Here is a 25977-nt window from a genome sequence, read left to right as displayed (position 1 = left end):
TCGCTGTCTCCACGCATCTGTTTGACCATCTAATAGCATTCAGATGGATACTAGTACCATACACTTTGTGATTCGTAAACAAAGCATATCCCTACCAAATGTAACAGCCTACCGATAATGGAACCATTGTAGCTTCTGGCAGTTTGCGTGTATTCGCATTTTATCGCTTTTTCTGTGTTGATAGTATTTTCGTTCTTTGTTTAAAGAAGTCCATCAAGAGAAATGTACTTTGAAATGGCAGCGTCATTGGGGTTCAATCTAGACCACCAGAGGACTTTTGAAATGTTACGGAGCTCAACGGCTGAGGAAATATTGAATACCATCTAATCGTTTTCTTCAGATTTTGACAAGGCAGATATATTTTTGCTACCAAATTTGGCTACGCAATCTAGGAGATGCGTACTTTCCTTGGAACGTTTTGCAGTCATTTATGACCAAACGTCCAAAGGTCATGATCTTCCTCATTTAGAGGTTCGCTAAAGGAACATTTGACGTTTAGACGACGTCACTGCCTACGTTTATGAGGAAATTACATACTATATACCAACGTTAAAGTTTATTCCAAATTTCATTGAGTCCAATGGCTAATACAGATTGCTCATAATTCAGAAAAACGACAGTAAAACTGATTGATACAACTCTTTCAAACATTATCAAATTGCATTCTATACGCTCTTCGTTAGATTACCGGACGTCTGATGCTCTCATTGAATAGATAAACTCTCAATTACCTGCAGTCTGTGACGGCATGAATATGGTGACCAGCACAAGTGAGAGTGTCCAGGTCATTTCTTGTGCTGGTGCGGTCTGCAGTACAGAGGAGAAGACTCTTCAGTGCAGGTCACCTGTAAGATAAAGCAGCATTTATCATCCCTCTTATTGCCCTGTATCAGTTTGTCCAGGCAGTTGAAGCCAACTCTTAAGTGTTGTACGTCTTCTTAAACTGCGACAGTTTTTAGTACAATCGAGAGCACTGCCTTCTTCTTGTACGCATAGCACGTCCAGCCGGAAATTAAAAAGTTATGTAACGGTGTATGCTGACCGACCCTTGCCTTCAATGGTCAGTAGGTTCATACTTCTTGAACTTGCTTCAGCTTCTAATCATTTCAACGTCATTGCATGAACGTGGACCATTTTACTCACATCTCCTGTCCATGCGCTAACAAGGCACGGCTACTCCTAATGTTCATCTTATGTAACGAAGTGGACGGTCTAAGAACGCCTTGTAAGGAAATTGTTGCGCCATACCATCGGGGTCATTGCAGTAGATTGCCATGAGGTCAGCGATTGAACCACACCACGGTTTATTTATTTATTTATTTATTTATTTATTAAAACTTCGTTACAAAGGTAACTGGACGGGGGTAACAGAACTATATAAGTTCTTTCACTAGACCCCTGTCCAACATAAAAAACATGGTGAATATATACGAGAGAAACAATTAATAATTACACAAGGTTAATGATAAAAAGGTGACCACTATTGAATAAACCAATGGTAAAAAAACAGACAATAATGTTGACTAGTGGCATAAAATAAAAATAAAGATAACACAAATAGTACAGATGATAATTACAGTTGCCAATACAACTTCTGCAACATGACTTCTATGGACTTGATCAAAACACGGAGGACAATACATATTCACTGGCATTGTCAATGAAGGTAAATGTAACCCCATTGTTCTTTTGGGGCGTAGGGGCTACAGGGGTTCTCACCTGTGGCTAAAGCACGGTATAAAAAGGAGGAGTCCAACACTCTCCTTTTACCTCCCCAACCGAAGTTAGGTAACCATTTTTACACCTGGGTGGAGTGCGGAAAGTTGTGGTAAGTGCCTTTCCCAAGGGCACAAGATCGGTGACATGACAGGATTCGAACCGAGGACCTCTGGGTTCTGGGCCAAACGCCATACCAACTAGACCCCAACGTCCTGCTAATCGTTGACATGCCAAATCTGACTAATTACATGCCAATTGTAAGATTGTTCCCAGGATTAAATCGGCATCAACTGCCACCATTGTATGATCTTGTATTGCAATCTCAAAATCGAATATATGGTAATCTGAGCATTGAAGCACGTTTTATACATGGATTGTAGCAGTAGATTGTGACCAAAGCTTTAAAATTGAATCACGTACAGACTCATTTGAAATGACTGAATACAAATGGAACTACATCATATTGTACAAACAACAAGATATGTCATTTCATACAAAAGACAAAAAGTTGCGCTTGCCAAATTCTATATTCCTCAGTTCAAATACCATTTCCGTTGTAGCGTAGGCTGTCACATCGCCAAATTTCATACATCTCGCTTATAATTACATGCATAGATTGTATTGTTTAAATTATGCCGTTAAGATGAGATGTCTTTCTAGACCATTATAGCAATATATCACCATCGTGTTCCTCATTCAACGATCTATCCTGTAATGAAGCAATGTAATTCCTATAGAGACAACTTTATCTGTACTGGCAGTGGCGCCATGGTTCATTACGTTGTTATAGATAAGGTCCATTTATCAGGTACGATTCAACTGTGCACTTCCAAGGACAGGGAGGCTTTAATGGGAAATACCTGTTGGGTATGATATTGACATTTACCTTAGATTAGTTTTGTATATCTTTGTACCACAATGTAGTGGAAAAATATTAAAGATTAAGAATGTCACCTGGCCTGTCATTTTTATCAGTGTGAGATTTCCTACCGAAGTCAATAAACGTAAACGGAACCAAGGCTTGTAATTTCAATGAGAGTGTAGCTTACTTCGATGATTTGTGATTTTATCATTATTCAAATTTGAAAATCCCTGGTAAGAGTAATAATCCTGAGCCAGATTGTATGATGATGCTGGACTTATAAGGATTGAATGCTCACGTTAGCACGAACATGCCCGACAATCATGGTAATCACGCAGGTTGAATCAAAATAATTTTCCTCCCAAAACAAACGGGGCTGCGAGTACCGGTTCAGAATTGATAACGTGGGTCTGCAACTTTGGTACAAGGGATTTAAGTGCGACATCAATCGATACATTCATTCAGGCAAAGAATACAGGGGCAAGCTACCAGGGCACAATTAGGCTTCAGACGATATGAAAAAAGGTAGATGGCCTCGCCACGCAGAACCCTAACCTCCGGCGTCTTGTGACAGAGAGATCGTAATCAGGCTTTGATGAAGAAAGAACATTCGACCGTATTCCGTAATCTCTGACCAACTTTTAATAAGCTTCGGCAAAACTTTGATGAAATTTGACCTCGAGTCAAATAAAAATTCTTTCCCAGCTCCTCTCCCCTTGATGAATCGAAGTCGTGTGTGCTTTGAAAGGGAATCAATCATTGAGAGAGCATGGGGGATGTTTTAGGATTAGGTACGACTTTGTCTCCAAAAGATTTAATCTTTTTTGTTGCATTCAAATTCGTTCTTATCATTTACACAGCTTACATGTGCCTATATTACTGGTGTGTAATTAGAACGCATTAAACGTTGGGATAAATGCATGATAAAGTGCGATGTCATTGAAAGCTACAGTTACATGACTGATGTTTATGACGACTTCTTTTTATGACTGACCATGCTGATAAGATCATCGGGTATCACTTATTATTTTGGTAGAAAACATTGAACCGATTGTTTAAGGAGACACTTTTTGAACCCAGTTTCTTTAAATCTATTTCATTCCACTTCTAAAAGAAAATTCGTCCTTTGCCAAAACACATCGGTTCATTATTGTCGCATTCCAAGCGTCAGTTAATTTATCTAAGAGAATAAACATGCTCAAATACACTGCTCATTGGCAATTTTAACGTCTACCAAGCCCCTTCGATGGCTGTTTTTGACGTCTCCTTCCTCCCGAAGATTTCACTGAGTGCTGATCACGATTTGATTTCCTTCCCCCTTACCGAAACTCTCTTCAAAGGTAACGGTACATTTCCATGGCTTTGATGAAGAAATGTGGATTTGATCCTGTTGCTTTAGAAGTAGGGTGTGCTCTCAACCCAGCCCAAGGTTAGGTGAGGATGTCAACACGCCTCAGCGTCAGCTAATGATTGCTTGCATTTAATGCCAGAAGGTTATAAGTATAATGCAAATCTGACACTAAATCGTGCAATGCATGTTTAATATGGGAGGTCTACAACTATATACCGTTGAGACAGATACTTGTAAGGGAATAACAAAGGATCTTTGACTGATCCAAACGCAGTTTGTTTTTATTCTTTTTAGAAATATATTTATCCAACACGACATCTCAATCTGTATTCCACTAAACTAGCTGTTTGTCAGCAAGTAGATACTTAGCTAAAGCTGTACTCCTGTACTTCAACCTGTCACCCTTATCATAGTAAATAATTGTAAATCTCCCATCCTTACTTGTAACACCCTTCGAGGAGACGTGAAAAATGAGGTGTGACACTTGCCTCTCGACACCTATTCCTCAAACTACTTAACATGTCACGGTTAATCCGCTTATAAGAATATAATCTGTGTAAGGTTGTCTTTGTATGGAGTAAGCCATCCAAGGTCATTTAAAGCATCACATGCAGATTTGGGTATAAAGCACGTCTCTCTCTACACATATTTCTCTGTCTGTATCTCTCCGGATCCCCCCCCCCCTCTCTCTGTCTGTATCTCTCCGGACCCCCCTCTCTCTCTGTCTGTATCTCTCCGGATCCCCCTCCTCTCTCACTCTGTCTGTCTGTCTCTGTCTGTCTCTCTCAGTCTCTCTCTGCCTCTCTCTCTCTCCGTGTCTGTGTGTATATATTTATCAAGCACAACCCTTATATATCTAGCATTACAGAATCATATCAAACATTGACAGTTGCAAACAAATAGTTACAAAGGTTCAAAGTTAGGGGATATGATTCTGATACTTCTGTATCAAAAAGAATAAAGTTCTGCAGAAACGTGATTATGTAGAGCCCCCTCAGGATACAGCATAAGAAATAATTCGGAAACGTCCGACTGGGGGCCAGAGCAATCGTCCATCATTGCCATCATTAAAGCCGAAAGGAAAACCCAAGGCGCGAAGTGTACTCGGGAGAGACGTCAACTTGACAAACACGGGTGTTAACGGCGCTGCGTATGTGTCGTCCATCACGGCGTGTCGTAAAGAATGGGATTTAAGGCATGTAAACTGTCTAGTGACTGTATAGGCCCAGTGACTGTTAGTCTTTGCAGCAAATGATTTGATCATACGCAGCCAGCTATAGAGGATGAGTCTCTTTCAGTTCAAACTAACCTCTAATATTAGCTGGTGTGTTTCTACCTGTGTACTAGTAAGTACTAACAGAAACAGTATCATACAACAAGGCCATTTTAAATTCTACTCATGATTGGTTTAGAAGAAAAAAATGTTCACCACAAAATAGTTGCTGTGGCTTAAAGACTGTTTCATTTTTACCAACTTGTAGACATAGTAATATGCTATAATCGCTATTTCTGCACTAATGTCAGTCAGGTAGATATGTGCTTATGTCACGGTGCAAAAAGGGAACGAAACTTTTGTTGGAATTGACCAAGTAGTCCAGTCTGTCGAAAAACAAATGTCTTGCTCTATGGTTTAAACCCACATCACACCCATGAGCAGAGAGTTGGAGTTCACACAAGCTCTAAATCCTGCTCTATTGAATCCGTCCGGTGTTAAAATTCTGTGCGCAGTCTCTGGATTCCCCCAGAAGACCGCGTGTATAGGGCAGAGTTAAAGTGACGGCCCATTCAACCTAAAGGCCTCCCAAAACACCACGAATAGCTTCATTAAGATTCGTCAGAGGGAATCTCCAGGCAGATGCTATCTCTCCACAGTCAGTATGAGACGCTCCAGGAACTGCTTGGTGAGTAGGTGGTGTTAGAAATACGTCATACAGGAACTAGGGTGCACCTGCTTGTACATCAGCATCACTCCCCCACGGTGTAAAGTTACCTCCAATCATTTCTAACATTAACCAGTGTTTGAAAAATGTACATTCTCAGACGGTTTCGCATCAACAACGGCAACGACGGTGCATTTGCCAAAACAGGAAAGTATTCATGCAAGAGTCTACACAATTAAAAAAGATTTAGCCAGAGAAACCCGTGTCTGTAACTTCGGGGCAGGATGGTGCACGGAAGATTACACCAGGCAGTTTCAGGGGCGTATGAGTGTAGGAGGCGCATGCGTAATGCAGCGGTCGGCTGGATTTGAATCGGCATCACACTACTGTGGCTTTGCCATATATGGTAATCTCAACTTTGAAGCACTTTTTATACATGGATTGTATCAGGAGATTGTGATCCCAGCTTTGTAAACAGGAAACGTGTATCACGTAGAAGGTTATGGTGGTTACATGCGTACTCTTTTCGCAAAGTAGTGGTGATTATGAATGCAATGTTACACAGAAGTGTATATTAATTGTACTATTGGTTAAAAAAATTCAAGCCTCGGGTATCATGGACAGATTAAACAGTTTTCCAACTAAAAAAATTGGATTCACCGGAATTTTCATCTGAATCGCTCAGTCTTCTTCAGCTCTCTGACCCAATCGCCCTGGACACGTTGTTTGGGTCTGGCTGTTGGAAGTCTAGATCGCCCCCCGCCCCGGTTAACACAAGGTTGGTGTGCCCTTATGATGTAAATGGTTCCCTTTACTCCTCTCCCAAAAGAATCCTGTTCGGTATCCAGAATTTCAAGACACACTCCAGCGAAACTGTGTGGCCCGGGGACTCGGTATGAATACATGTATGTTATGAAATCTCCAAGGACGAACTGGGTCGCCTATGATCTGTACCGTGGCCGACAGGTACAAGGCGCATCACACCGACTTTTGCTGCGCCACACACCGACTTTTGTGTCGGGCAGCAAAAGTCGGCTAACACGTAGTTTACGGTTGGTGCCGCAAACTACGTATAAGCTCAAAAGTCGATGTGTCGCGCTTTGTACCTGTTGGGCACGGTAAACCTCGTTCGCCTTATCCAATGTAAGAAACGTAGCATTAGGGTACTTTACTCAACAATCCTCAACCATCACTGCTAAAATCTGTCCAAACGTCAATGGATCACCTTTGACGTCATGACCCATAAACCATGCACGCGTGTTCTGTACAAGGATCGTATCAGAAGATTGAAAGGTTCTGACCCAGGATTTATAGACAGGAAACGTGAGCGCTGTATGACGTTATAGCTACTGCATGCGCACTCTTATCTCACAGCAGTGGGAAATATAATCGTACTTACACCAGAGCTTCAAAAGTGTATTTCTCTAGAAATCGACCACGTACAAAGCTGCTTTTCTCAATGATTATCAGCCACCACTGCCAAAAGTAAAATCGCGACCGTCATACAGGGAAACCTGACGACAGGTGCCTTGGGGTGAAACCATTTTAAGTCATGTCATAACCATTGCTTTCTGTACATTAAATGCAACGGAAGATTGCAGAGTTATGATCCAGACTTTACGGATCGAAAACGTGAATACCGTAGAAAATTATACAGTCACCAAACCGTTATCTCTTGGTAGAAAGAAAGAATTCAAATCTAATCGTATTTTTCTACAGCAAGGCTTTAACGGTGAGTAGATAGCACCTACATGCAATGTACGAGTGTACCTTCTTGAGCAACGCGCGTTCTGTATGTACAAAGGTCGTATCAGAAGATTGAAAAGTTCTGACTCAGGATTTATAGACAGGAAACGTGAGCGCTGAATGACGTTATAGCTACTGCAAGCGTACTCTTATCTCACAGCAGTAATCGTACTTACACCAGGGCTTCAGCAGCGTATTCCTCTAGATATGAACCACGTACGTGAGTGCTTTTCTCAAAGTTAAATCGCGACCGTGTGTGAACAGCAGGGAAACCTGGTGATATATACCTTGTGGTGAAAATATTTGAAGTCATGTCATAACGCCTTCTGTACATTGAATGCAACGGAAGATTGCAGAGTTATGATCCAGACTTTACAGATAGAATTCGTGAATAACTATACAGTCACCAAGCCCTTATCTCTCGGTAGAAAGAAATCTTATCGTATTCGTGCACGTACAGCAAAGCTTTTAGATAACAACTACCGACAAGTGTACCGTCCTTAACAATCCTCAATCACCCTGACTTAAGTCTTGCCAAATCCCGACAGTCGCAGAATAAGGAAACCTGCCAACATTTCTATCATAGCCCGTTAAGAATATAAACCTCTCGGTGTCATCCCTTAAGTCATGCTCGTAAACAATATAGGCGCGAAACTATCGACGATTAGTCCGCAGATTTAGGATTTGCCGCCAGCCTGGCAGAGACGAATGGCAGAATTAATGAAATGCCGCTCTCGAGATCACCAGAGAGGGCGCAATAAAATAAACACCCTGCTCCCACCAGCGTTCTTCTGTAATCTCCGGCTTCAAACGCCGCTGGATGGTCTGAAGGCTCGGGGTATCAACCTTTGGATTTCTTTTATGTGGGGGCAGATACTGCGGGCTTGAAGCATGTTTTCGGCATGGTAAATCGTACACTTGTAGGTGATTAGGGAGACCTTCTACGTTCATGGTGTATCTTTCTAGGGGGTCACCACAAAAGATCACAGGCGGTGTAATGATTACCTATCACACACAAATCAAGCCTGTTCATGTTACAAAAATTTGCCTGTTTCAGCCGTGGCATTCTTGTTTCAGTTATTCCCTGGTCTGTTTCGTCTTACGATCGTCGTGCGATCGCACACTGAGGGCATTCTTGGCTTAGTCGTGCATGTGTCGTGCACAATCTAACTGTCGTGTTTGCTGAAAAGGCTGGCTTATGCTTCGGTCCCATTTCCAATCTGGGGCCCGGCCAGGCTGTTTGAGAAAACGAAAAATAAGCAAAGGCATATCAAGAAAATACACAATATATGGGTAGGAGTAATCGCTTGACGTTTTGTGTCTTTTGTTGTCTTTTATATCATATTTTTCGTTCCCACAAGCTGCCCGACCGGGCCCCGGATTGGAAATGGGACGAAGCATTAGATACAACTTGTTCGCGGTTGGTTCTGTCATATCATGCTAGGAAACCCTCCGGCATCAAAATTGTACAACAACCTACGACGAGTGTGACCGCGCCGTAAAGGCTAAAGCCCCTATGTCACTGGACCCGCTGCACGTTGGCGACCTCGCTGCGACCGGGCGACTTGACAAAGCGCTCAGCGGCAACGAATCTTTATAAGCTCTGTGTGTTTTTTTTTTGTCTTTGTAGTCATACTTGTACGTTTTGCATGATATTCCCATTATAAAGTCAATGGTAATAGTTTAGGAGGTCCAGTGAGACAGGGGCTTAAGAACACCACGGGAGAGAAGACACACGTATATAGTGTGTTTTAGCTGTAGTTGTTTCTTCAACTGCACACATGTGACATTTACTATCTTTGATTTTTAGCACAAAAACTACTAAGTACCAAAACTAACCACCACCTCAGTCTGTCTCCTCCTATCAATGTTGTCGGTAAACAGCAGGTTGGAGACAAGATTGCTGGTCTACAATGTATAATTTGCAAAATGAATTTCCCTCTGAAGTATTAGAATTGATCCGAGAGAAATCTGGGTAATGAAAGAACGTTTTGTGATTTGGAGTACAGGATTGTAATCGTATGTAATTAAAGACCTGTATCGGTAAAGTGGAGAAGTCGAAAATGAAAGCACAGATGGCATGGTGCGGTTTCTTTTTTACATTACCGTACGAAAATCATTTTAACTCTTTGAAAAACATTTTCAACTACGATAAAGCCTTCCTTGTGTTCATGTTTCGGAGTTTGAGCTGAATGTAGAAACACGAAATAAAAAACGGTCAACATGTATGATCGTTTCAGTCCAAACCAAAGAAAACTTTGCCGCAATAGCGAGGGATTAAAAACTTAAGTGCAAGATCAAGTATCACAGATGGTCCTGTAAGGTCTACCATCAACAGATGGACCTAGCGCTCTTTTTCTAATTTTACCCTTCTACGAGTGCACCAAGTACACAGATGACGTGTTACATGTCATATACACGTGCTTACAGGTAATTACATGAACAAATCAAGAGTTATGATCACGAATTTCAATCATTAGAAAACTATTTGAGTAACATCAACATCGCCCACACAGTAATTATAACGTCTATGTAGACGTGCTTCTAGCAAAGTTCAAGAACGGAACTATATGTAGTCTATTGAAACAAGCTGATCAAAGACACGTGTCGATTTAACTCTCGTAAACAAGCCTCTGAGCGACAGTTTTTTTTAGCCAGCGCGTGTTTCACAGAAACGCGCTTGCAATTGGCGTCTGGTATTGCCACATCATCGCCCACACACACGTACTGAAGTTATGAAAAATATGAGGAATGGTAAGTGAAAATAGCATAGAACAACAGAGATTGAGGATGCCTGAAACTCCTTTGAAACGTTCTGGCCTATCTATCCGCACCAGACACAAAACTCGTAAGTGATATACAGTTACTGCATCAATTTAAGTATGTGTATATCGCGAGACTAATCAAATTACTCAAACAAAATGAAGGTTCAGACCATAGACAGAAGCCAGCAAGACAGAAAAAAGAAGTCAAACCCAAAAAGCGTAGATTGTATTCCGTAGTAGATTTTAGAATAGCCATGTGTTCTACTAGTCAACATTGTTAACTCACACTATCTGTACAGTATACCCTTGCTATGCATTGTTTCATGTTGCAATTAGCCCTTGGGCAAGAACTTGTAAAATAAAATTATTATTAAAAACAGCAAATACTGACACGTAATTGATATACCACAAGACCAGCTAGAATTAAAAAATGAAACATGAGGCGCTGTAAATTTTTGAAAGATGATATATGCTTGACGTAGATTTGCTGATACAAATAGTCCACGAAGTCCTGCGTACAAGATTTGATCCGGCAAAGATGCCACACAATTAGAAATTAAAGCTTGTCCTTGGTCTGCATCTGTGACACAAGCACCGGATATGCTTCTGAGATGGTTTTTAAAATGGAGGCAATTAGCAGCGAGCAAAGTTTACTCTCCAAGCAGAGGTTCGGCTCCGGCTTTTTTCAACGTCTTTTGGGGCATTTCTATCAAAAAGAAATCCTGACAAAATAGAAAGTCCGATAGAAACGACCCAAAAGATGTCAAAAACAAGCCGGAGCCGAACCACTCAGCTTCGAGAGTGAAGTTACTTGTACGAAACCTTTAATACAATGATTATTACTATCGACCCACTCATGTTTCATGGAGTAAAACCTCTGAATCAAAGGCCATTGACTTCTGGATCAAAGTGGATTGACCTCTGTGATGGAGACACTTTCAGCAATTTTGTCGACTCAGGTAAAATACCGTTATCATCTGCCGTACATCAAAGGTAGGAAATGTACCTAAGTATGTCCATTCTCCACTCTACTTAAAATAGAAGACTACACAGACAGCGGCTTACTCTTCAACCTAAAGAGACGCTGATGTCTTTCCTCATATCTTTCTTCTTGTTCTTTGGTGTCAGTCGCAGCAACGCTACTCCTGAAGGTTCCATACCTAGAGCACCTCACTCAATGATCAACACAGAGCCGATATTACTCAGCCATTCTTCAAACAAAGAACCTTGCTATGGCGTCGGTAGTCACAAATAGATACGCTTTCATACATAAATCAATCAAAAGTCGTCTGTTATTACACGCAGAAAGTTCAGCTAACTTTATATCTATCTTGTCATATACGAGCGACTTGTGCCACTGGTGTGTATGGGTTCATTTGTCTTGTCTTCCCCGCTTTGAAAATAGGTCTTTGGTAAGTACACACGGTCACCCTTCCCGGGGTTCTTAATAGACTCGTCTTGTCATCAACGTGTGAGGAAAATACTTCTTTGATCTAGTCTGCGCACTTTTCGCAACGTCTACTTTTGATCTTCCAATCCCTTTGATACTAACGCGAGTAAAGGCGCCAGCTTGTTTTCCTTTGAGAAGTTGGCAGATGGATGGCAGAAATACATGAGCTCATAGACGATGTTACAACTCCTCGGAGGGAATCCTGTTTGTCTTGTCATACTTAGCGCGAAGGAGCGATTGTGTGTGGTGTTCCCCAGAGGGGTGCGTTTATTCTCGCCACTATTAAACACCACGGCGATCATCTAAAGCGATTATATCACGGTATAAAGCAGCTGGGCCCGTATTATCACCTTTGCCATGAAGATTATGTTTTTGGCAGCGTTTTGATGTTGTTTGTGTGTACATGGTCCAGCAGCATGACTCTATGGATAAAGCTAAGAATTGATTGTCATGAAACTCGGTATGTGGGGAGGCCATGTCCTATCAAAAGAAAATATTTGATTTTGGGTTCCCTAGCGGCTTTTCTTGCTACTGCATCCGAATCACCGGTTCCGATATCTCGTGTTCTATGTGAGCTTTCCAGGTAATTGGTTATAGGTGATGGTTTCCTTCTGAGTAACATTAGAAAGCTGACGCACTGCTTTAAGTGAAACTTGCCTTGCTATCCTTTTACTCGCGTTTCAAAATCGTCTTACACAATCCCTTTTGCAAAATCATATAAAAATGGATATTCTAGCAAAAAATAGATACAGCAACTATCGTAGACAGATTTTGCTGGAAAGGTTTTGAAATGCAACTTTTAAATAAAAGCGATCGCTGGAAACGACCACACTATTAAATCTATATAACCTTTACTACAGGATTGCGACGTGTTTTAGGACCTGCATGGTGACATGCCAAGTCACAGAAATGTAGGAACCCTGCCAATTCACCGGACAGGTTTACTGAAACATATGGTGTACATGCTTAATGAAATACTATCAACCAAAGCCACGTATTGCTTTATGTGCGAACCGATTGACTGGATATGTTCTTGATAACGTCTTGCTGTTGATGATATGCAAGAGGTTGCTTTGGTAGACAGACTGATACAGCTGTTGTTTTTGCAGCAATATTGGACCTTTAAACGCTCTGAAATCTTTCTGCGTCAAACTAGATTCGCAGTGGTCGAAATGTAAGGAAAGATACACATTTCAACTTTCTCTGACAAGTGTATATCTGTCGAAAGCAGTCGGTTATCATCTAGATCTGTAAAGTCTTACATTTTTTTAACACTACAGCACGTCGGATGCCAAATACATCTCAAAGGTATCCTAACAGTCGATAGATGTGTAACGCTGATACGGCTAGTCACAGAGTGAGATGAGACAATCGGAGTTTCTATTACGAAACAGTTCTATATATACATGAAAATGAAAAATATCCTTCTTAATTTCCTATCATCTCCGTATACTTTGCTGTCTGTTTTTGCAATGGAGAAGATTTTGACCTACGCTCAGCCATTAGTAAAATTAGAGTCAGTGCCCATCCTCTTGAAATAGAAAGAGGTCGGTATAGAAAATTACCTATACACGAAAGACTTTGTAAGTATTGCAGTACAAATGCCGTGGAAGACGAAATTCGCTTTAGTTCAAACTGTTCATTTCATGATATTGCACGAGTTGTCTATTCAGACCACTAAGATCTATCCGAATTTCTCTAAGCTTACAGACAAAGAAAAGACCATTCTTCTTTTAACTACCAAAAACCCACAAATTATAGAAAAGGTGGGACATTACGTCTTCCATTGCTTACAAAAGAGAAGTCAAACCCTTCACTAGTCACTAGATATAGACGAGTACGTTTGTATAGTCTAGTCTAGTCTAGCCTCTTTTATATCTATTTTTTACCCTGTTACATGTATTTTATGTATGTTGTGTGCAATTAGCCCCCGGGCAGGAATTTGCAATAAACTTAATTAATTATTATTTGGCAAATTTCTCAGAATTCATTGGAATAGAAGAGCGAATACAACACATGAGAGGGGAAGTTCAAACGGCTTATCTCAGTATAAAGTACATGTATAAAGCAACCTATGAAGTAATGCTACAATACCCTAGCCTAGCCACGAATCAACAAGCGACAAGATTGAACCAGCGGTCACTACGGAGGGTGGTGTCACAGGGATTTCGCACCCCCCTGATTTTGAACCCCCCGGTGCGAAATCACTAGGGATCTCGCATCCCCCGGTGCGAAATCCCTAGCGATCTTGCACCCCCCAAGCTAGGGATCTCGCACCCCCTTCTCGAACCCCCCTAGGGATTTTGAACCCCCCCCCAAATATTTCGAAAGGTGCTCTGTCTGTGCAGCAATTATATTCAAAACTGCATTTTGATATAATAAAGCCATAGTTTAACGTGGTAATCGAGAGTATTACAAGTTACTGTGTCTGACAGAACAAACATCTAAGACACCGGGAACCCATGCCCTGGACTAATGTAACGCTACTAGTATTTCAGCACAGTGCGATGATGGTGACTCTCTGTGCACGATGATTCGTTGTAATATTCTTCCTTTGTGCCATGAGGAATGTACGATTAGTTCATAGTTTTACTTCAATGTTCATAATTGATTTTTTAAATCATTTTAGAGACTTGAATAACATTTTGTCATACAAAATTATATCACATATTGAATGGATGACGGGTGTTAGATAGGGTTAGAAAAAATTTATCGAAGCCTTAATCGAAATCTTATGACATTTCTGAGTAAGAACTATTAGTTATTTAATGTTAAAAACTACGGGATAAAAAAATGTCGCCACCAGGATTTGAACACAAGAACCATGACTCCCAGTCCCAGATAGTCATTGCACAACCCACTTCGTTACCACTTCAGTCAACAGAGCATTTGAAATGTCAGTTATAGTTACCAATGAATTTGTTAAAAAGATAGCCACTGGGAATTATGAATGCCGTAACAGAACACATACTACACCCTGGGGGTGCGAGATCACTAGAGGGGTGCGAAATCGCTAGGGATTTCGCACCGGGGGGTGCAAATTCACTAGTGATTTCGAACCGGGGGGTTCAAATTCACGGGGGGTGCGAGATCCCTGTGACAGTGGTACCCAGGCTAACGATCTCCTTATATTTCATTTGAAAGGCGACTGTATAGCCGGTGTGAGCTGTTCAGTCTATTAAGGCATTGTATCAATTTGATTGAATTGTATTGATTCAAGTAGTCTCCTCTTCGTTTCCAATGCAGTGAGCAGTTATTTAGAAAGTATTTCAGTGTCCATACAACCCAGCGGAATGTTTGGCGCAGCACACAGTACGTGTCTATATAAACAATAGGTGGACAAAAATGCACCCCATGGACTCAGCTGGCATGTTTATTATTTGAAAAATTTCAACTGAGAATAACTTCGTCGTTTTTCTTTTGTATTTGCCTTTAGATGTATGTAGAAATGTACATAAAGTCTTTATCGTTCAAATTTTATTTGCTGGTTTTATGAAGTTTAATTCCTTATTATTTTCCCCGAGGGAAAGACCGACATTTCTCGACGTGGCGACCTTGCCCGCCACAGCGCAGAGTCAAGTACACCGAGTCAAATAAAAATGTGCTTTCCGTTCCTTCGTGCAGGCCTTCAAGGTAAAATACCTACAACCGAATGCAAGTCGCGTACGTACTTCCGAAAAGATCCATTTGTGACCAACTAATTTGCCGCCTACAACAGCATAACGTCCCGCTCCAGACAACATAATAGTGGATTTTGGTCAGGCTACACCAATGGAACTCCAATTGGCCCCTGCAGCAGTTACTAAAACTACAGGCGGAAGACATTGTTTCGAGTATGAGACGCAAACTCAACCAGACATGCATGTATAGTCATCGATTGTATAGCTCTTGGTCAGATCTTCATGCACGACACTGCAGTATGACAGGATTCAACTGGCTTGGCATTTAAGTGTTAATAAAAGTTGTGGAATGTTTGTTGGGGTATTAGTACATATAACTTATAGTTTTAAGGACGAATAGAGTATAGATCAATAGGAAATTAAACGGTCCCACCTTGAGTGTACGGTCACTGCAGGTTGTGGTCACGGCAAATGAAGTTACCGGTGGTTCCCGCGGTATTCGGTCGCACTGCACGAATGGTGGTCTGCGACGGTTACCGTGGGCGCTCTGGCGATGCCTCGAACGTCACAAGTCGGGAGAGAAGGGAAGCAGGAATGAACCTTAATGGTAGCAGAAGGGCGTACCTTAATGGCGCTGCACAACCTTGAGCACACAAAGAAAGACGTGCCTGCCGACAAACCCAACGATTATACAGCATAGTAGCGCGACTGGGACGTACCACTTCGACCAGCCGAGAGGGGGAAATTCTTGATGCACCTTTTCATTTTGTACTCTAGAAATTACGTATTCTGGACAAAACTGTAAATTATTTTCTCTGACATAATGTACAAAAAATCCTACAAAGCTACGGTTTATAAACGTCACAATTTGCTTGAGACAGTGTGTGATAGACCACCTTTATACCGTCATGCCAGCAGTTACTTGAGGCAGGTTCTTGAATTAATGATATCTACTATTATTATAGAAAATATGGTGATTGCTGTGACGAGGTAGACTTATTCATTTGTGTAGGAGTATCACGTGGGTGTGCCACGGATCTTGCAAATAACATTTTAATGCAAGCTGCCATACATTGAATAATGCTGATAAAGATTATCACTGACTCCGGAAAAAGGTGCTACGTAAGATTCAAACTTTAATGTGACACCATGGACTGGTTTATTACGGTTGATTACTGTCATACGCACTTAAGATGTAACCACTAAAATGTTTCCTCCAGGGACTAAATGCGTGTCCTTAAGGAGAGTTCACCATATTACTGATTCAGGAAAAAGGTGCTACGTCAGATTCGGACTTTAATGACACATCGTGAACTGCTTTAAAGGTTGATTACTGTCATACGCATGTAAAATGTAACCACTGACATGTTCCGTCAGCGTGTCTTTAAAGGAGAGTTCGCCAAATGACGGCATTTACGGCATTTTGAAAGCGTGTCGATACATGACTGCGTACAATCGATACCTGTTAACACATTCTGCTTCGGCGAGCAAGTTACAGGATACATCAGTTGGTGCCTCTGCTTGGGCGCGGGGGGGGGGGGGGTGCATGTATATGGCCTTAATTGTTTGTGTTGACTTCATGGCATGTCGTAAGTCAGTATTGTGCCTCAGTATACAGTAAACTTTCCTAATATTTTCTTACATTCCTATCCTATGCTCGTCTTCTTATCCTTCCTTGATCATCTGCAATCGAGTCTCAGTACACCTAGTATTGCTACAAATGACCCTTGTTGCTTTCGGCCCAGAGGTTGAATCTACCTAGGTCAGGGGTCAGCGATGTTTTTCTCGTTCCCAGATCGCTATAATGAGGCTATCCATGACGTGACCTGCTGACGTTCATACATATACATTTTGACATGTACACATGTGTGTAACGATGCCTAGCTTGCGGTTAAGGGCCACTAACTATGGTCTTCTATCAACAACTCCTATGTGCTTCGAACTTTTCAAGTTTTATGAAGTCGGCTACATGGATATACGTTACAAAAGTAAGATTTAGATATAATAGAATTCCAAAATCTATACGTTTCCTCAACTACTCTCCAACTGTTCATAATTATTTTGGTAACACCTGTTGATCTTTACGCTACCATAGATTGTGTATGGAGAACAAGACCAGTCCAGTAACGTCGTAATGTTTGGGATTTCTTTATCGTTGTTGTGTCTATGTGACATTCGCAGCAATTTTGCTGAGACGGCAACCGCAAATCCAGACGTCCTCTAATTCTCTTAAAAGTATGTGATGCTCGTGTTTAAGGCCATTTGTCACTTTCGTAACTTTGGGGCAATGGTATATCTTCAAAACTTTATGTTATATTTTTCATTGGTTATGTAAAATAGTTGTATTCAGAAAAAGTCACACGAAACTAGATTCTGATGCTAAGCGCAGGCCTACCAAGTCTTCGTCCGTCCGTACAGTGACCTTAGATGTACTCCATCAACACCGTGGTTTGTTTAACATTTCTTCTTCTCCATCTTAGCAACAAAGTCGTTTGACGAGAGCAGAACTTTTAAAAAGCCAATCGCAGCGGCCACAACGTTTCCCACATGAACAAAAGGCAATCTACATGTATAGCCACAAGAATGCGCCCCGTTTGGCAGCAATAATTGGATTTACTGTTGACGAAAATAGACGCAGGATTAATGAACCGAGCAAATGCTGGCTATTGAGTCTGTAATACAATTATCCAGAACCTCCTTTTGGGAATCCAACATGGTCGCCAGGAGTTACTTTTCACACACCACAATATTATGATGAAGTTTTCCTAACATATTCCTGTATTTGTATTTATTTACAATGAAGACGAGTCATTACACCGGGCCCTGTACATATCCCTTTGTTTGTTTGCTTGGTACGTAACGGTTATTTTAGTTGCGGGACCATTGTACTTCTTCTACAAGTTCTGAAACAACAAAGTTTCGAAACAACATTGTGACACGGGTTTCTGTTCATAAGCCATTTATAACTAGAGTTCCACGACCTCATGCCTTCGCCAAATGGTTTTAACCTTTATAACTGACGTATTAGGAGTGTCTCTCATCAATTATAAATCATACTAGTTGATCGTCTTTACCCAAATAACAGGCTTTGTCCAAAGTATGAGCTTAACAAAGTAGGTTATGCTAACATCATCAATTATGAAAATGAGGTCCTTAGCAGCATAATCTGATTCAACTATGTTCACATTCACATAACTTCCACATGCCACAACTATGAAATTACCATCATTTACCTGTATGGAATTATAGTAGTTACTCATTAATTATCCCTCCCTTCCTCAGTTACAAATGTCACATATTTGAATCACCCTCGTAAACCAGGACCGCCTATATATGATTTGAATAGTCATATCATGGAACACAGCAGGTTTTTAAAATTGTCTCATAAATAACGCAAATTAGAATTTGATCTTCATAATTACTGTCCAATCATACAAAGTATGACGTAAGCTATCTACATACCAAGAATCATGACCGTCCATCAAGCCCATCTCGAGTTATAGTATTTTCTCTTTAATCATGCAAATGAGGTCCTCATTTGCATAGTTGATATCTATTAGTATTTCTCCCTTCCTCAGATACATATGTCACATGTTTGAGAGTCCTATCATGAAATTTGGTGGCTGTATAAACTTTCCTCATTAATTAGGCAAATTAGATACTAATTTGCATAATAAGTATCTAACCATGTACATCATCACTCAAGCTATCTACTTACCAAAATTCATGACCATCCATCAACCCCTTCTTGAGTTATTCCCTTTCAAAGTCTGAAGCAAAACCTGCTCCTGCAGTTCCAAAAAAGCCGCTAGGGGGCCCAAACCTATAGCACTTGTTCAAAGAGCTATCTATCACTCAAAAATTAGGACCATAGCATGTCCAGAACACGAGAAATCAAAACAGGAAGTTCCGCTGCAGTACCGTGACAAGCCGCTAGGGGACCCAAAATTTAATCATTTTCAGGTCTCATCAAGATTTACCCACCTACCAAATATCAAGACAATCCATCCAAGCCTTCTAGAGTTATTCTGCTTCTTAACACACACATACACACCCACACACACACACACACACACACACACACACACACACACACACACACACACACACACACACACACATACAAACGCTACCCTTTGCATAACCTTCTCGGCGAAGGTAACTAACGTTTTTGCGCATATGTACGCAAAGACTGGGCCAGAAACAGACCCGCATTCTTTCGTGTGGCGGTGGGTCTTACAGTAGGGCCATGTATATCTATTCATTGTAGGAATCACTGGCTTTGACATCATCCGAATTCTTAATCTTATTTCTTTCAATTTTGTCCTTCTTGTTCTGTTGCTCTGTCGCGAAAATCACCGCAGCGCCCAAAAGTTCTCAAAGTCTGACAACTATGTATCTGCCGTCAGATGAAGTACCAGTCCATGCACGACGCACGCTGACAGTGATGAACTGTGTTTTGCCGTGGGTGTTGTGGAAACAGCCCCAGCTGCAGTCAGTCTGCCTCTCCGTGATGGATTGTGAAGTGTAACCAATGTCAAGTTCACGACGGGACAACAACTTAGCGTTGAACTTGGTGGTGAAGGTTGCTGTACCAGATTCCTTATCTTCGTTGATTAGAAGTTCAGGTTCGAATAGCCTTCATCTGCTTTGAGACCGGATGAATACACGGATTTATATGAGCTGCTCTTGAATGTAGGAAGAAAACTCTAAAGCTGCGCATAAAAGAAACAAAATGGCAGTTACGTAAGTCACCAAAAATCAAGAGAAATCTTTGATCTGGTTTTTTGAAATGTCAAATGTGCTCGCGGGATCGTAAGTGTACTAAGGGTTTGTTTGCTACTGATGAGGGCTTACATTTGGGAGCAATTCAACATCGGTTTCACTCATCAGTCGGACCAAATGCCTGAGTAAGTTATTACCCTGGGGGCAAGTTTGAGATCAGTAATGAGGATTCATGTCGACCATGACATCATGTGGGGCAACCGTAGGGACCTGTAAACCTAATGCTTTCTAAACAACATCTTTACGAACGAAAAAAAAAACTACACCACTTTGCTTGCGATTACATGCTGGTGGGCGAAATGAGCGAAGCCACTTATGCAGTGACCTTTTGAACGAGATGAATCTTTGGATGTTTTCACTGACTATCTGATAAAGGGCACTTAACCACAACCACGATGTTACATAGACAGAAGTTTTACTTCGAGGCTGAATTTCCAACTTTCTCTATCCTTTCTTCTGGTCACAGGTGTGCATCAAACTATTGTTTGGCCGACACCCTTAAGGGAAGTCGTCGATTAAAATGGACAACAATCTATCAAAGTGTTGTATATTACAATTATTTCAGTAACAACTATTGCACATACTGCATGCACGATGTTGTTGCTTCTACCGTCTCCTAACGCGTTCACCCTTCTTGAATAAATTACTCCGGTGATAATCACCGCCTCCTATTTGTCTAACAACCACCTTTCCCTGATGGGTCTCTAAAGCCCTTCAAGTGGTGAGATAATTGCTACCATTTTCTTTCTTGAGACGAGCTGATTTAAGTCTTTTGTACCCGCTTATTTCTATACTTTTCCCACGTTTTGATGCTTACGCCGCTAGGTCATAAAGAGCACATAAGCGGCATAATACGATGTAAAATGGTAGTTGACGACGAGTTAAGTGTACGGGTATAAGGCGGTTCAACTAAGGAGACATGTCAATTTGCCGGAGTATAGTATCATCTTACGTGAACGGAATTGCAAAAACAAATTCACATAGTCAAGTCAGTCAAGTCAAAGTTTATTGCACAACGATTGTAACAGGTACAATGTAAGGCAAAAATAAAATACTACTGGCTACTTATGTCAAATTACTAAAAGCCACAGGGAGGTTCTATGCTATACAATGGTTAGGTTCTAGGCTGTACAATGCTCCATTTCAAACTACATGAAGGCACAATCTATATAATATTGTCAGAGGTAGATGATATCAACGGGAGATACAATAGGGAGTCGTATATGTCAATTATACAATTACATGATGAGGAGATGAATGTCTTATATGCCTTGCGAGTATACCGTAGTCACGTGAGTACAAACACCCAATGGTCTGTCTCTCTGACTCTGTGTTTGACTGCAAGGAAGTTAAAAGGCGACAAAAACATATAGTCAGGGGTGGAACCATCTTAAGTGTCACGTCTTCTTCCAGACTTGTGTAAGGGATTTTTGCAGTACATCATTACGACAAATAAACAATAATCTAAACATACCACCTCTGCATGTGCGTAACGTACTGAAGGAAGAGTAACGCAAAAAGAAAAATCGATTGGAAAAGTTTGGATAGTTTGAATCTACTTTGGCATGCTCCTCGTGTGTTGATCAGAAAACAGCCAACACCGAAGTAATCCGGCCTTATTTCCCATTCACAGTTACTCCACCTCCGGGCTTACTTCCGGCGCAATGTCACACCTGGCATTTTTAAATCTTCATTCTAAGCCGTGACCTTTTCAAACACGTATTAGACGAAGATCTCACCGGGCGAAGAAGGACGTGTGTTATCATTTTGGTATTGATTTATCCAAAGGGATCATTTTTCAAATAAGAAGCTTCAAATATGGTTTTCTTTCCCACATGTTTTACATTATATATGAGAACCTTTTTAGGTGTACATATTTCTGTTCTAGCTGTATTAGATCAAGGAGGTTATATAGGTCTATATAACCTCCTTGATGAGATCAGCATGGATATCACGCATATCAGTCTACAGTATGCAGTAAAGCACGATGGACAACTTGTTTTCTGAAGTCTAAATTTGTTGCTGATTAGCGATCTTTATCACACACTCAAATGCATAAGCAGACCTCATTACAAAGTGTGAATCAGGCGGAAGCCAAAACGTGATCAGGCACCTCTTTTGACACTTTGCCGTCGAATTTCCTGCCCTCGAAGCTCGTGGCTCGGTTGGCCTTCCTGTAATTAGCGCAGTGCAACAGATGGTGTTTGGCCCTTGATGATACGATTTCCTCTCAGCGAAATGAAACTTCTGATTCCGTGTGTTTTACACGAAAGTATTCCCAATAGATACTCAGTCTCTGCAAAATTACACCCTACAATCACTTTGATAAAGAGTATCCGAGTAGGCAGTTAAGGGGTTGATTTTACACGAAAGTATTTCCAATAGATACTCAGTCCCTGCAAATTCATACCATACAATCACTTTGATAGTGAGTATCCTAAAGGCAGTAAAGGGGTTGATGTTACGTCTTTCCTAGTCATAATTGGCCATACTCTGGTTATAACCGTCCTTTACATGTATCTTTTACATAAAAGGTAATCTATCATAGCAAGTTTTCCTCATGACCGATGCACACTTGCTGACCAAAGGGTAACATGTCCATGTACCCTTGTGGAGATGAAAGGATAATGGCCTTGTTGGTGATGTATGATCATAGTCTTGGATGGTGAAAGTTTGAACATAAACTCGACAGAAATGTATTCTAGTCGCCTCCTTCTGTAATATCTCATATGATATATGACTATACCAATCCCTATATCACATCTGTTGGTCACTTCAAAAAAAGGGCAGTGATAAATAAAAAAGGAGAAGATTATCTCATTTTTTTTCAAAATTGGAAGGCTTAACGGACCCTTTGTGTGGACAAGTCGGTGGCCTTAGAGGTACGTACTTGTGCACATGATATAAAGCTTTAATTTCTAGATCTAAAGGGGTGAGATTCCTTCTTTTATCACCTTACCATCCTGTGTATATAGTGAGCTTTCTGGAAGAAGGCATTTCGGTCAAATACCTACGTACTCAGTGCATGACCCGATTTATACTCAAGTTTTTGGAGTTGACTTGGGGCTGTGTGTCAGGAGCTCCGGGCTGCCCAAGTGGAGTTTTCCTACTAGAAAACGCTACTTGAGTGGTTTATGAATCTCCTTGCACACTCCAAGTTGACTCGTGTAAACCCAGCCATATGCATTGTTGTGGTTGAATATTTCGGTCCGACCAGTGAATTTTCATCTGTCATGATATGAAATGAAAATGAGGTTTCTCTATCAATATTTTCTCCTTATCTTCATTTAGATCAAAACGAAGAACTGTACCCCTCAATCAATGCTCTTGTCTTTCCATTTTTCCCTCGAGGCCAGTCCAGCAGCCTGACGTCTTCCCTCAGTCCCACAGCATGTACACTGGCATTGTCCCAACATTCTCTGTGGAGAAGTAATGTACTCATCTCCTGGGGGAAATTAAAGAATCTTCCCAATAATTCAAGCTATCAAAGCAAGTAGGGAGGCAATCAGAGCTGTTGATTAATCTCATGATCTGCTGCGTCCATATGTCAGCGTGAGACGCGTGCAGTTTTTTTTGTCTCCAAGCAAATGTTGGGAGGCTAATTCGTTCAGAAAGGGGTAGTGAAAAAGAAAGACGTAACATCAACCCCTTAACTGCTTGGTTTCTGAGACATACATGACAATATACTGCCTCCTCCTACCCGGTGTTGAAGGGATGCCCCTGCAGCTTAACTAGTAGCGGCTTCACAGTTGAGCTATTGATGACAATTAGTTGGTAACTGAGAGACACCGATTCAAATCCTGGGACAGGACATCTCGGTTGGGGCTGAACCTGTCTTTCGGAAGGGACATAGAGTGGGTGCCCCATGTTCGAGGAGGTGCCTCCAGCACGTTAAAGGGGCATGGCTCATTGTAAGAAATACCCTGCTGCTACAGAAGGAACAGTAATGAAACTTGCTTATGTAACGGGACACTGGGCACTACAAGGTGAACAACAACAAAAAGGTACTCGGTATTGAGGAGGCGGTATGTCACAGCAAAGGGCAGTTTGGAAAACGTAACGATTCACCCTCCCCAAATATCTGCTTGGAGATTGCTGTATTTCATTACAAGGGCGTTTAATATTCTAGTGTAGGCGGAGAGAGTCAATGTAGGTGCAACTAATCTATAATTATCAAAAGATACATATGAAATTTGAAACAACTACCTGTATCTTTTTATGCAAGTTGCGTCCCCGCAAAATTAATTGGTGATTGTGTGCCGTGGGATCAAATGTATTTGGGTTATCTCTGGTTTACTTTGCTAGATCCACCTATCATATTCCAAGGCCGTGGAAAATGTCATCCACCTGTGCCGGTATGACATATGCTGGCGCGGCGAAATGCTTTGTGACCAGAAGGTTCCATGGAGGAACGAACGGTCACTTCAAAAACCTGCCATACAAATCTATGCTCATATACTTGTTAAAACTGTATTGTGCGTCCGTGCTCTGTTTGAGTAGCCACAACAACAAAATCTTATCGACAGGCTAGCATGCCAACAGCAGGGGGGAAAATCCGTATTGACAGGCTACGCTGGTAACAGGGAAATACTACTAGGGAAATACATGTAAGTAAGCATTGTTGCAGGTAAGCAACTTCAAAGTTGCTTTCTCGTGCAATCTGACTTTCTCTCTAAAAGCACCCCTTGTCTAAAATAGACTCGACAGGCCTTGAGTGACTATCTTCGGTAGGTTTTCACTTCAAAAACAGGAGACAACCTTTCACACACATGTAAACCTGGGTGAAATGCCAGCTATTCTCGCAAGCACTTACTAGTAGTACAGTAGCCACTCATGGATCTCTGTTCTCGGGAATTGCGGAGACGATAAGTACTGCTGTTGAAGGCGACGACTTGTCTATGGATGACGTACGCCCACGCATCAATTTTCAACAGTTTTCACAAAGGAAAGGGGAAGTTAAAATTACGTCAGTATGTACAGCCATTTTCTGTAACATACAAGGTCTAAAGGTATAGAAGTCTGTTTGTTACACCGTCTTGTGAAACAATGAAAGGAAAGCATATAACCTTAAGCTACTCTTTATCCCTACAGTATTACACCTACATCACATATATCTTTTACCTACGCACTAAGCACAAGGTATGATGAATGTAGGTGGCGCTTCCACTAGCGGACACGGTGCCGGTGTTACTTGGGCGCGCGCGGTGTCTAAAACCAATCATTTTATATCAAGTAGTGTTTTAAAAGTTTTAAAGGCCATTCTACATGTTTGCGAATACGTCTGAACCTGTTTATGTTCATCATCAGCGCTAAGCCCAATGAAGGACATTTATAATATATGTTTGCAATGGTATGTTTGCAAATCACATTTTCACTGACCTGTATATGCAGCAAATTGCTTGAACACATTATTCACAGCCATGTCATGAAGCACCTTGAGAGTCACAGTATATTGACGGATTATCAGCATGGATTCAGAGCCAAGCGATCAACAGAAACACAGCTGATACTAACAGCTCACGACATAGCTGGTGCACTGAACAATAAACGACAGGTGGACTTAGCAATACTCGACTTCACCAAAGTCTTTGACAAAGTCCCCCATAACAGACTTATTTCAAAACTGGAGTACTATGGAATTCAAGGTACTACACTGAATTGGCTGAAGGCTTTCCTGACCAACAGGGAGCAGACGGTAGTGGTAGAAGGGAAGGCCTCAGCCCCGGTTAGAGTAGCGTCGGGAGTTCCACAAGGAACCGTCCTGGGACCATTGCTCTTCCTTTTGTACATAAACGATTT

At 41.3% G+C, this 25977-nt stretch overlaps 1 protein-coding gene across 1 annotated transcript in view; it reads right to left on the bottom strand.

Moving 5' to 3' along the window:
• Positions 1 to 16087, bottom strand: part of LOC136437255 (relaxin receptor 1-like) — a 29719-nt gene extending 13632 nt beyond the window's left edge. Inside the window, exons 1-2 of the mRNA XM_066431736.1 lie at positions 15827 to 16087; positions 732 to 845 (exon numbers count right to left, since the gene is read on the bottom strand). Coding sequence (XP_066287833.1) covers positions 732 to 789 — 58 coding nt within the window. The 5' untranslated portion in view covers positions 790 to 845; positions 15827 to 16087. The remainder of the gene's footprint in view (positions 1 to 731; positions 846 to 15826) is intronic.
• Between the last annotated feature and the right edge of the window lie 9890 nt (positions 16088 to 25977).

The sequence above is a fragment of the Branchiostoma lanceolatum genome, chromosome 6, assembly GCF_035083965.1.
Source record: "Branchiostoma lanceolatum isolate klBraLanc5 chromosome 6, klBraLanc5.hap2, whole genome shotgun sequence".
Taxonomy (NCBI): domain Eukaryota; kingdom Metazoa; phylum Chordata; class Leptocardii; order Amphioxiformes; family Branchiostomatidae; genus Branchiostoma; species Branchiostoma lanceolatum.
This window is presented reverse-complemented; position numbering and strand designations above follow the sequence as displayed.